The sequence below is a fragment of the Rosa chinensis genome, chromosome 2 (genome assembly GCF_002994745.2).
Source record: "Rosa chinensis cultivar Old Blush chromosome 2, RchiOBHm-V2, whole genome shotgun sequence".
NCBI classification, from domain to species: Eukaryota; Viridiplantae; Streptophyta; class Magnoliopsida; order Rosales; family Rosaceae; genus Rosa; species Rosa chinensis.
The window spans coordinates 38,062,252-38,074,679 of record NC_037089.1 but is presented as its reverse complement, the minus strand read 5'-3'; the positions used below and the strand labels follow the sequence as shown (position 1 = coordinate 38,074,679).

Below are 12,428 nucleotides of genomic sequence, written 5' to 3'. Positions count from 1 at the left end.
TAAATACAACTTTGAGAACTTCGCCTCATAGTCCCTTAGACCAGTGAAAGGAATTCAATCTCCAACTGCTCCATCACTGCAGCTGAAAAATACTTATCCCTGAAGAGTTTTACAAAACCCTCCCAGGTCATGGTGGACACATCTCCTGCCCTCTATGTGCATTCCCACCATACATGTGCCTCATCCTGAAACAGAAACGTAGCTATCTCTCTCTTCTCTTCGTCGGTATAGACGACCATCCTAAAGTAATTCTCTATGTTCTTGATCCACTAATCAGACAACATGTGGTATGCACCTCCCAGAAATGCTATTGCTCCCAACCTGGTAATCTCCCTAGCCAATCTCGATAGATGAGTGGCATCCAACACATCAACTGCAGGTGAAGCAGTCAGCTCAACGCGTGATGCCTCCACCTCTTCCTCGTAAAATTCTTCCACATGGGGGGTCCTACCTCTGCCTCGGGCTCTACCCCTACCTTTGGGTCTACCTCGACCCCCTAGCTCTGCCTCCCAGATGATCCATTAACTAAGAAGCATAGCAACACGTGGTTAACACTTGTATAATTCTTAAACACAAGTGTAAGTAATTCACTAAGACCGTATCAACCAAAACACTAAAGTAAGAGGATACAATTCTATTCTTTCTTTCAACAATTCCATTTTGTTGAGGGGTAATTGGAGCAGAAAACTCATTGGAAACACCAAGCTCATGAAAATAATTAGCAAAAGTAGTATTTTCAAATTCAGTTCCCTTGTCAGATATGACTCTAACCATGCATGTATTAGTAGACTGTTTCTCCATTAACACTCTTTGTCTCAAGCACTTAAAATATTCAAATGTTTCAGTCTTATCTTTCAAGAAGGTAGCCCAATTATATCTAGAGAAATCATCTACTATTACAGCATGTAGCTCTTACCTCCAATGCTTTTAGATTGAGCTAGTCCCATGAGATCCATATGTAGCAATTCTAGAACTTGTATGGTGGTAGCAAAATTCACCACCTTGTGAAGTTCCTTAGTTTGCTTCCCAATTTTGTAGCCTCCACACATCTTGTTAGTCTCGCCACTTAGAGCTGGCAAGCCTCTGACACACTGTTTGGAGGATAGTTTCAGCAAACCTTGATAGTTCACATGTCCCAACCTTCTGTGCCATAGCTGAAAAGTTTCCTCTATTGATCCCACTAATAGACAAGACTACACATCAATATATTCATTAGCTCGAATGTGATGGCAATTATCAAATGATCTCTTACCTCTAATAATACTTTCTCCCTTGTGGTTAAGTACCAGGCATGTTTGTTTGTTGAACCACACATCTTCATAGTCATCTGCCAAGTGACTGACACTAATTAGATTTGCAGTCAGTCCTTCTACATACAATACATTTTTGAGATTTGGTATGCCTGGGGTATTGACAGTGCCTCGAGCAAGGATATTTGATTTCCTTTCATCACCAAATGTGTAAGGCCCCGTACCTTAAAATCTTTATGAGTTACGTTTTTATCGGTTTTGACCGAGGAGTTGACTTTCTAATTTGTCTGTTACGTTGGAATATTCCTTTAGTACGTCGTAGGTTACGAAAAATTGAGTTCGTGGACACATAGTTTGTTTAAATCGGTGTTATATCGGGAAAGTTGTGACTAAAATGGAAATTACTATTTTTTTGGTGGAGTTTTGGATTTTAAATGTTTTCCCCTGGGCCCTTCGTTTTCAAATGCCCAGATTTCAGATTGGCCGAGATCGCGTCCAGGAACTAGAGAGTTTGGGAATCAGTGCTTCCGTTTTGTCCGTAGGTTATTACTCAACCTACCTTGTATGATATCGGCTTAGCTATTAGTGTTGCTCTGATAACCCTTTTAAATTTGGAGAATGCTTTTGTTTGAGTTGATGTTTATCGTACTGAGGTTGTGATGGAATTTCGTACTTTCTAAATGTAACATATACACTTGGAATGTAGATATTGGAATGTATATTTGATTAGGAGGTAAATATTAATCATGTCCAGGTTTGTGAACTATTTGGGTAGCCCATATTTAGGGGAGGGTCTGCCGATTTTTCAGTAGGATTTCACCTAACGTGGACCCCGCAGGCTCGTATCCAGGTTTCGGGGTGATTCTTGGGTCGGGTCCTGTCAGTTGGTATCAGAGCACTAGGTTATTAGATTTTGTGGCCGATATCTTATTATAGTTGTCTTACATGCTTGATAGTATTCAGTACCTCCCGAGTGATGACCCGACTGCAGCGGTTCCCCATCATATACTCTTCGGTGCTGAACTACAAATCAAGTATGTAAGATAGTTGTTGTTGATGTAAATACCTTGGTGTAACTCAATTATGGGAATTTCAGGTGGAATGAGACGCGGACGCGGAACTCGTGCTGGTAGGAACCATTCACCCACTAGTGAGGGTGATGATGAGCAGGTCCCTCGTGGGTTGCTACGGACTGTGGAGCGGTTGTTTGAGCGTTTTGCAGCGGCCCTCCCCAATCCTAGTACTGACTATACTGTGGAGCGTGCCAGATGCCATGGGGGGTATACTTTTTCCAGTGCTCCTACGGAGTCCATAGCAGGAGACTGGATTACTAATATGGAGAGAGTGTTTAAATCCTTGGGTTGTCCAGCTGCTATGAGGGTTCCTTTGGCTATTGATCTCTTAAACGGGGATGCATGGCTATGGTGGCAGGGTACCAGGAATATGGGTTTTGACCCAAATACTATGACTTAGGAAGAGTTCAAGGCGGAGTTCTCAAATCGGTACTATTTGAGGAGTTCTCAAATCGGTACTATTTGAGGGTCCAGCTGCTAGGAGGGTCCAGCATCGTCTCCGATTTGATTTCATGCAATTGAAGCAGACTGAAGAGATGAATGTGTTGCAGTATGAGGAGCGTTTCATTCCTTTATCTCGATTTTCCCCTGAGTTGGTAGAGATAGAAAAGTTGAAGGTTGATCAGTTTATTAATGGTCTCCTACCTATTTATCGAGACTGGTTGGCGCCTCACGATTACCCGACTTTTAAATTAGCTGTGGAGGCTGCTATGAGATGTGAGGCTAGATATCTAGACGATTCCCAACCGTTGGAGAGTGGCGGTCCCAGTCAGGGGCCATCCAAGAGAATTGCATCTAGTTCGGGTTCTGCATCGTCATCAGGCAGTAGACCGAGCAGTTCAGATTCTAGCTCTCGTCAGCACTTCAGGGGATGCTTCAGGGGGCCTGGGCAGACAGGTAGGAGGTAGTCCAGGGGTGGTACTGCTGGTTCCAGTGGAGGTTTTAGTAAACAGTTGATTTAGAGAGACTATCCCCAGTGTTCTACTTGTGGTAAACACTATACGGGCCAGTGTCAGGCAGGTGTGGGGACTTGTTACCAGTGTGGCCAGTGGGGTCACTACAGGAGAGAATGCCCTCAGTTGACCTAAGGAGTCGTCACTACATCTGATCAGAATGTGGGTCAGACCACTGTGGGTGCTGCTAGTACACGTTCTCGGAGCAGTTTGTCAAGCAAGAGCAGCACTCAGCCGGGTAGTGGACAGAGAGGGCGTCTAGTGACCCAGACCCGTCTTCATGCTATGACCCAGCAGGAGGGTCGCACTGCACCGAACGTCATTATGGGTATGTTAATTGTTTTTGGCCAACCAGCTTTTATTTTGATTGATCCTGGAGCCTCTCACTCCTTTATGTCTATGAGGTTTTCTTTCTTTGCTAATGTGCCCCCATCTCTCCTACTTGGAGAATGGCATGTTGTTCTATCATCAGGGGAAAGACATAGAATTGAATGGGTATATCGTTTTTGTGGAGTGTTTGTAGGAGTTTGCTTAGAGGCGGATTTGATTCCATTTGAGTTAGTGGAGTTTGATGTAATCCTAGGGATGGATTTCTTTCGGATGCATCATGCCTTAGTGGATTACTTTTGTAGTACGGTGCTGTTTCGTAGTTCGGGTAAGCCAATTGTCACCTTTTATGGTGAACGGGAGGTTCTCCCATCTTGCATAATCTCAGCTTTAACTGCTAAAAAGATGTTGAGTAAGGGTTGCCAAGCTTATTTGGCACATGTGGTGAATTCAGATGCCGAAGTTATGGATCTTAGCCAAATTCCAATTGTTGGTAACTATCCAGATGTATTTCTAGATGAATTGCCTGGTTTGCCCCAGGTGCGAGAGATAGACTTTACCATTGATTTACTTCCAGGTACAACACCCATCTCTCAAGCACCTTATAGAATGGCACCGGCGGAACTGAAGGAGTTATACATACAGTTACAGGAGTTAACAGATAAAGGGTTTATACAGCCTAGTGTATCTCCCTGGGGTGCACCTGTGTTGTTTGTGAAGAAGAAAGATGGTACTTTAAGGCTTTGTATTGATTACCGGAAACTAAACAGGGTGACTATAAGGAATAAATATCCCTTGCCCCGCATTGATAATTTGTTTGACCAGTTGAGGGGTGCTAAAGTTTTCTCAAAGATTGATTTGAGGTATGGTTATCATCAGTTACGGATTAAAGAGGAGGATGTAGCCAAAAATGCTTTTCGATCACTTTATGGTCATTATGAGTTCCTTGTTATGCCTTTTGGGTTGACAAATACACCCGATGCTTTTATGGATCTCATGAACAGGGTGTTTCGCCCATATCTTGACCGGTTTGTGATTGTGTTCATTGATGACATATTGGTTTATTCTAAGAGTGAGGAGTTACATGCTGAGCAGTTGAGTATTGTGTTGGAGACTCTGCGGATACATCAATTGTATGCTAAATTTAGTAAGTGTGAGTTTTGGCTCGACCATGTGACATTCTTGGGTCACGTCATTACAGCTGCAGGTGTTAGCGTTGATCCCCAAAAAGTAGAAGCAGTGTTGAATTAGGGAAGACCTACCAATGTAACGGAAATTCGGAGTTTCTTGGGTCTTGCTGGTATTTATCGACGTTTACTGCAAAACTTTTCTAGAATTGCCGCTCCTTTTACCAAGTTAACTAGAAAGGGTGTCAAATTTGTTTGGTCTGAAAATTGTGGGCGGAGCTTCCAAGAACTTAAGAGTCGGTTGACTAGTGCTCCAATCCTATCCTTGCCTAATGTTAGTGGGGAGTATGTAATTTACGTACAGTGATGCCTCTAGACAAGGCTTAGGCTGTGTTTTAATGCAGCATGGTAATGTGATTGCTTATGCTTCTAGACAGTTGAAGCCACATGAGTCGAATTACCCTACACATGATTTAGAGTTGGCAGCTATTGTGGTTGCTCTTAAGTTGTGGAGGCATTATCTGTATGGAGCCAAATGCCAGATTTTCACTGACCATAAAAGCCTCAAGTATGTGTTTACATAACCAAATTTAAATTTAAGACAACGAAGATGGATGGAATTGATTGAAGATTATGATTGTACCATTGAGTACCACCCTGGTAAGGCGAATGTGGTGGTGGATGCACTTAGTAGGAACCCATCCATGACTTTGTCATATTTAAGGGCCCACTCGAGTCCCCCTATTGTCAGAATTGAGGTCTACGGCGGTTGTGTTATCGGTTGATGAGGTTGGTATTCTAGTGGCTAGTTTTCATGTGAGACCAGTATTCATTGATAAAATACGAGAAGCACAGCCTCTTGACCCAAGAATTGAAGGGCTTAAAGAAGGTGTTCGTGGTGTTTGGCAACTTGATTTTTCTATTCGAAGAGATGGGACATTGATGTTTGGAAAGAGACTTTGCGTTCCTAATGTTGAAGCGCTTAAATGAGAAATACTTGATGAAGCTCATAATTCCGCGTATGCTCTGCATCCTGGTGGTACAAAAATGTATCGGACTCTCAAAGAATACCATTGGTGGCCAAACATGAAAAGAGAAATTGCAGCTTTTGTGAGTAATTGCCTTGTGTGCTAGCAAGTGAAGGCGGAAAGGCAAAAATCGTCGGGTTTGTTGCAACCTTTGCCAATTCCGGAATGGAAATGGGAACATCTCACCATGGACTTTATTTACAAGTTACCTCGTACGCAGGATGGTAATGGTGGTATTTGGGTGATTGTGGATCGACTCACCAAATCAGCTCATTTTCTGGCGGTTAAAGAAACTTTTAGTGTAGATAAGCTGGCAAGACTATATGTGGATGAGATTGTAAGGCTTCATGGTGTGCCCGAGTCCATTGTTTCCGATCGCGATGCTCGCTTCACATCAAAGTTTTGGAGCTTCGTTCACAAATTTATGGGAACAAAACTACAATTTAGCACTGCTTTCCACCCTCAAACCGATGGGCAATCTGAGCGAACCATACAGACTTTGGAAGACATGTTGAGGGCTTGTTCTTTACAATTTAAATGAAGTTGGGATAAGCACTTGGCTTTGATGGAGTTTGCTTATAACAATAGTTATCACTCGAGTATTGGTATGGCTCCCTATGAAGCGTTATATGGGAAACAGTGTATGACCCCCTTGTGTTGGGATGAAGTGGGAGAAAGACAACTTATTGGTCCTGAAATTATTGAAATCACAATAGATAAAATTAAGGTGATTAGAGAGAGGCTCAAGACGGCTCAAAGCAGACAGAAGAGCTACGCCGATAACCATAGGAAGCATCTTGGATTCCAAGTTGGTGATTGGCTATTTTTGAAATTATCTCCTTGGAAGGGTGTGGTAAGGTTTGGTAAACGTGGGAAACTAAGTCCAAGGTATATTGGTCCCTATGAGATTGTGGAACGAATTGGTCTTGTCGCTTATCGCTTGGCTTTACCTCCACAACTATCTAAAGTACATGATTTCTTCCATGTATCCATGCTTCGCAAGTACATAACTGATCCTTCACATGTATTACCAGCTCAACCCATTACACTTACAGAAGATTTAACATATGAAGAAGAACCAATACAGATCCTAGATCGTCGTGAGCAAGTACTCCGAAGTAAGGTTATACCTTTGGTTAAGGTATTATGGAGGAATCACCTGATTGAAGAAGCTACTTGGGAACCAGAGTACCAAATGAGGCAACAGTATCCACATCTTTTTCCTTGACAGGTATAATTTCGAGGATGAAATTTTATAAGGAGGGGAGAATGTAAGGCTCTGTACCTTAAAATCTTTATGAGTTACGTTTTTATCGGTTTCGATCGAGGAGTTGACTTTCTAATTTGTCTGTTACTTTGGAATATTCCTTGAGTACGTCGTAGGTTACGAAAAATTGAGTTCGTGGACACATAGTTTGTTTAAATCGGTGTTATATCGGGAAAGTTGTGACTAAAATGGAAATTACTATTTTTTTTTGGTGGAGTTTTGGATTTTAAATGTTTTCCCCTGGGCCCTTCGTTTTCAAATGCCCAGATTTCAGATTGGCTGAGATCGCGTCCAGGAACTAGAGAGTTTGGGAATCAGTGCTTCCGTTTTGTCCGTAGGTTATTACTTAACCTACCTTGTATGATATCAGCTTAGCTATTAGTGTTGCTCTGATAACCCTTTTAAATTTGGAGAATACTTTTGTTTGAGTTGATCTTTATCGTACTGAGGTTGTGATGGAATTTCGTACTTTCTAAATGTAACATATACACTTGGAATGTAGATACTGGAATGTATATTTGATTAGGAGGTAAATATTAATCATGTCCAGGTTTGTGAACTATTTGGGTAGCCCATATTTAGGGGAGGTTTTGCCAATTTTTCGGTCGGAATGAGGAAAACCAAGCTTTCTTTCCAGTCATGTGTCTAGAGCAACCACTATCTACATACCAGAAGTCCCTTCGCTTATCTGCCAAAGCTGTGCTACCAGGCAAGTGGCTCAATGTGTGTTGTATTCTCATCTGTACTTACATGCCATAAGACAAGTATCATTAATGGATTCGGACAAGTAAGCAGAATCAACACAAGAGAGGAAATATTTATTTGAGTTTTTCTTGGTTTAAACAGATTTTCATGTGGTTACTTGCAAGTTACTATTTGTGATGAGTGCAGCTAGCTTATTAATAAGTTTCTTTTGCTCCCTAAGTTCACATTGCAAAGAATCAACAGAGCATATTTCCTCAACATGCTATGGCTTAGTGAATCTCTCATTACACCTAAGTCTAATGTGCCCTAATTTACCACAAAGATGACATGTCGGAACAAAAGTCTTATAATTTGGATACCTATTTTGACCAATAGATGTCCCTTGGTCAAACTTTACATGTTTGGTCTTTAGGGAAATTTTTGGTTGCACACCAGACTTATCCTTGAGCAGTATAGTAGTTCCCCTTGATGATATAAGTAGATGGCTCAATTTTCTCAATACCTGAGCTCGATTCTTTCACAAACTTGGTACTCTTAGAGCTTTCTCTAGAATATCCAAGTCCAAAAGTGTCACGAGGAGCTTTTCCTGAACCAAATAGTTTGGATGCAACTTCCGAGCTGATTTCAAACTTGGTGAACTTCTCTTGAGTAGATTTAAGTTCAACCTGCAACAATTCAATTTCAGCTAACAAATTTTGATTCAAAGCATGTTACCCTTTTACCTCATGTTCCAATACTTTGATCTTGTTGGTGAGCTCAGCACGTTCAGTCTTTTAAGTTAGAAAGCTGTTACCACCTTGTAGGCTTTTTAATTCATTAGTAAATTTGCTCCTTTCCTGTTCCCACATAGATTGTGAGGTTCTCAACATGAGCTCAGTCTTCTCTTTCTCAGTTTCAAGTCTTCAATCTCCTTCTCAAGACTTGAATTCTTTAGGAGTGTACGTAGCCTTTGATGCCTTGTAGAGTTTGCAGCGGATATCGGTTTCATCATCAGAAAAAGTATCATCACTATCTGACTTTGGTAGAAGAGATGAGACAGAGGCAACATTCTTAACTTCCTTAGTTTCATCATCACTCCATGTTGAGGGAAGAGACTTATTGTTGCTGTTCCCATGTTTCCTGTTGCCACAGTAAGTAGAAATATGGTCATAGCCACTATATTCATAACATTTAGTTTTTTTTTTTTCAGAATTGTTTCCTTTTAAATTACTTTTTCCACTTCGAGTATTGTTATCATTATTACTATTTGTGGAGAAACTTTTCCTAGGACCATTTGGATTCTTAGAAGAGTTCTTATTTTTAAGAAATTTTCTAAACTCTTTTGTTAAGAGAGCAAGATCAAGTGATTCCTCCTCTTCTTCAGCCCCTTTAATAGCCTTAAAAGCTATACTCTTAACTTTCTTCTCAGGTTTTAATCTCATTTCATAGGTTTTGAGATTTCCAATGAGCTCATCTAGAGGATAGATATCAATGTCAAAAGAGTCCTCTATGCTAGTAACCTTAGAGTAAAATTTTTCAGGCAAGGCCCTAAATATTTTCTTGACAATTTTATCCTCATCGAAGGGTTCGCGTAGACTATGACACTGCCTAGAATTTTCAAAATTCTACCCAGGAAAACATCCACAGTTTCATCGACCGTCTCCCATAGTCATGGTTTCAAACTCATAGATTAGACTTTGTAGTTTTTAAGCACGTACCTTTTTGTTACCTTCATACGTAGTTTGTAGCAAATCCCAAGCCTGCTTGGTAGTGTCACAATGGCTAATCCTCAATTTCTCTCTTTCGAAGAGAGCTGTGAATATATTGTTTTTGGCTTTGAAGTCAGCTTGAAGATCACGTACTTCCTCCTTAGTCCAATCCTTCCTTGGTTTTGGGGTGGCAGTAGAAGAGCTTTCTCCTTTGGCTGAGACAACATGTATCTTCCAACCATTTTCATCAATATTCCATACATGCTCATCTTGTGCAAAGAGATAAGACTTCATGTAAACCTTCCACTGAGTGTACTTATCATAACCCCCATCAAAGCATGGAGGGCTATTGACAGATCCTCCTGCAGCTCTATCACAAGAATGTTCCATTGTCCCTGCGATCTCCTAGAAAATTCTAGAACTAGCTCTGATGCCAATTGAAAACACTAGACGGAATACTTATGAAGGATTGAACTACAATTGCAATCCCAAAATGACAATCACACACATAATTTGACACACGAGTTTGCTGACTTAGTGTAAACCTCACCACTGAGGAAACTTCACTGTGAGGCTTATAACGTAGCACAGGAGAATCAAATCCAATATGATTCAAAGTAATTACAGTTCACAAGTAGTGGTATTCAACACAACTACATTAACTAGAAACAATGTTAACTTGTTTACAACTAAATGATCAATCCTACACAAAGTACTAATCTGTCTTTGTTGATAGAAGAAACTGAACAAGCCTTCTGATACAACCTTGTCTTGAAGCCTCACTGATCTCAAGCACTATGCAAGTGAAAGATGCAGTGAACAAGCAATGAGTACAATGAACAGCCAAGAGAGTTTTGTAAAACAGTTTATGCAGACTATGCAACACAAAGAAATTTCTCAGAATGAAAACTCTAACTTTGGAAATGCTGTTTCAAAACCTTTTATAGAAGAAAAGACTACCCCTCAATCCAATCTCATTGATCACAGATTGAGATAAACATGGAAATGTTTTTCAAACACATCGTGAGACTCAATCAATCCTAACTAACATCATGCGATTGCTGTCTTACAAGATAATGATTTGATATGCATTTTAAACAGTTCTAAATGCCTATGAGATATATAAAATTCGGATAAGATTGCAAACAGTTTAGATCCACGATTTAAGCAACAATCACATGCAATATGAGATGATATGCAGACTACCTTAGATCGAGATAAGTCAGTTCTCTCATGGAAAGAGAGAATGATTGCCGGATGAGAATGAACTCTCACTTTTAAGTTCTTTTGTTCTTGATAGATGCATCTTTGTTCAAGTAAATCCAAAATATGTGTCTGGCCCAAACTAGAGGTTACTTGTTCTAGTTGAAATATGGTTTATATTAGAGATATTCTCGGAGAATCTTAAGAGATATCCAATCAATTTACGATTATGTTTCCATGTACAACTCTATCTCTATGTTTGTAATCCTCTATATAAAGAGGCCCCTATTATCAATGAAATTACAACTCAGTTCTCTCCCAATTCAGTTTTCCGTAAACACGTTATCAGCACGAAGCCCTAACCTTGAAACACTAAATTCGTAGCCTGCAATCCCTAGCCACCACCGCCGCATATATTAAAGCCCTCAATCCCAGGATTCTAGAACCGGCGGCGGAACCACCAGAACTAGCCAGAAAACTACCGAACAGGCCACCGGAAGTATCGAACCAGCCCTCCAAGAAGAAAAAGAGGGATCCTTGCAAGGGTTCACCACCTTCCGGACCTCCGATTGCTACCAATTTTTTCCACCAGTAGCGCCTCAACCCCAGGATTCTGGAACCGGAAGCAAAACCCAAAAAAATGGTTCTGAAATAGGTGAACCGGCCTGCCAAAAACAAGCAGAAGAAAGAAAAGAAGAAAAAAAAGGGAAAGGAAAAGAAGCCCAAGACCAAGCCCAAGGCAAAGGCCCACTGACCCAGGCCCACTACCACGTCATCAGAGGGGACCCATAGCCACATCATCACAGGGACCCACTGCCACGTCAGCCCTCTGGTCAACAACTTTTCCGGCGACTTTTTTTGCTACTTTCCGGTGACTTTTTCCGACCACTTTTTCAGGTCAAATTTTTCGGCGACCTATTTTGAGGTATTTTTTACTAAATGTTCCCGTTTTTTTAGAGTTTTTAAATTCAATTTCTCTTCTTTTTTGGGACTTGCAACATCCCTTATTCTACTCCCCTTTCTTCATCATAGGGGAGACCTAATTAAGCCAAACTGTGGGGGTTTGTACTCACTCCAATCTTGGAGCTTGTTGAGATCTCCAAATTTAGAATTTGTAGAGAATTTATGATCAACCACTTACGTCATTGTTTCAATCTAATCCAATATCTCTTGGAATTGAATTTCTTGGAAGCAATTACGCTTAGAAATTCCTAATTTTTTGGGAGCAACTACGCTAAAAATTTTTATATGTTTTCGTGGTAGCTTTTTACGCTCCGAAACTAACCCTAATTTCTTGTTCTCTTTCAGGATGAGTAACCTGAACAAATTCGACTTTGCTCCATTGGGAACAACTGGCTCTGGATATCACAGGTGGGTTCGTGATGTCTGCCAGCATCTCAAGGCCGATGGAATCCTAGATACGATTCTCGAGCCTAGCCAGGACGTGCTAACTGTTGAGCAAGCTCAAGCTTTGGAAGCCAATAGAGCAGCATTAGAGGCAAATAAGGCTAAAGCCATCATCCTAATGACTCGTCATATGGATGATCCTCTCCAGTACGAGTGTATGAATGAAGAAAACCCCAGAAGGCTGTGGGTCTCACTCGATGAAAGATTTGGCAACGTCCCTGACCTAAAAGTGAGATGACATAGCCTCCGCTTCTATGATTTCAAGTCAGTTATTAACTACAACTCGGAAGCACTTCGCATTAAATCCTTAATGGAATTATGTGGTAAAGAGATCACAAATGCGATGTTGATTGAGAAGACTCTCTCTACCTTCCTCGTCTCTGCATTGATGGTTGCTAAG

The 12,428-nt window shown here is 40.9% G+C and overlaps 1 protein-coding gene across 1 annotated transcript; it reads left to right on the top strand.

Annotated features, from left to right (window-relative positions):
* The first annotated feature begins 2,333 nt into the window (after nucleotides 1-2,333).
* Nucleotides 2,334-4,854, top strand: LOC112184263. The gene is made up of 6 exons (XM_024322530.1): nucleotides 2,334-2,682; nucleotides 2,798-3,227; nucleotides 3,340-3,343; nucleotides 3,436-3,604; nucleotides 3,800-4,143; nucleotides 4,483-4,854. Exons 1-6 carry the CDS (start codon nucleotides 2,334-2,336, stop codon nucleotides 4,852-4,854), a joined length of 1,668 nt encoding a protein of 555 aa, XP_024178298.1.
* The last annotated feature ends 7,574 nt before the right edge of the window (nucleotides 4,855-12,428 follow it).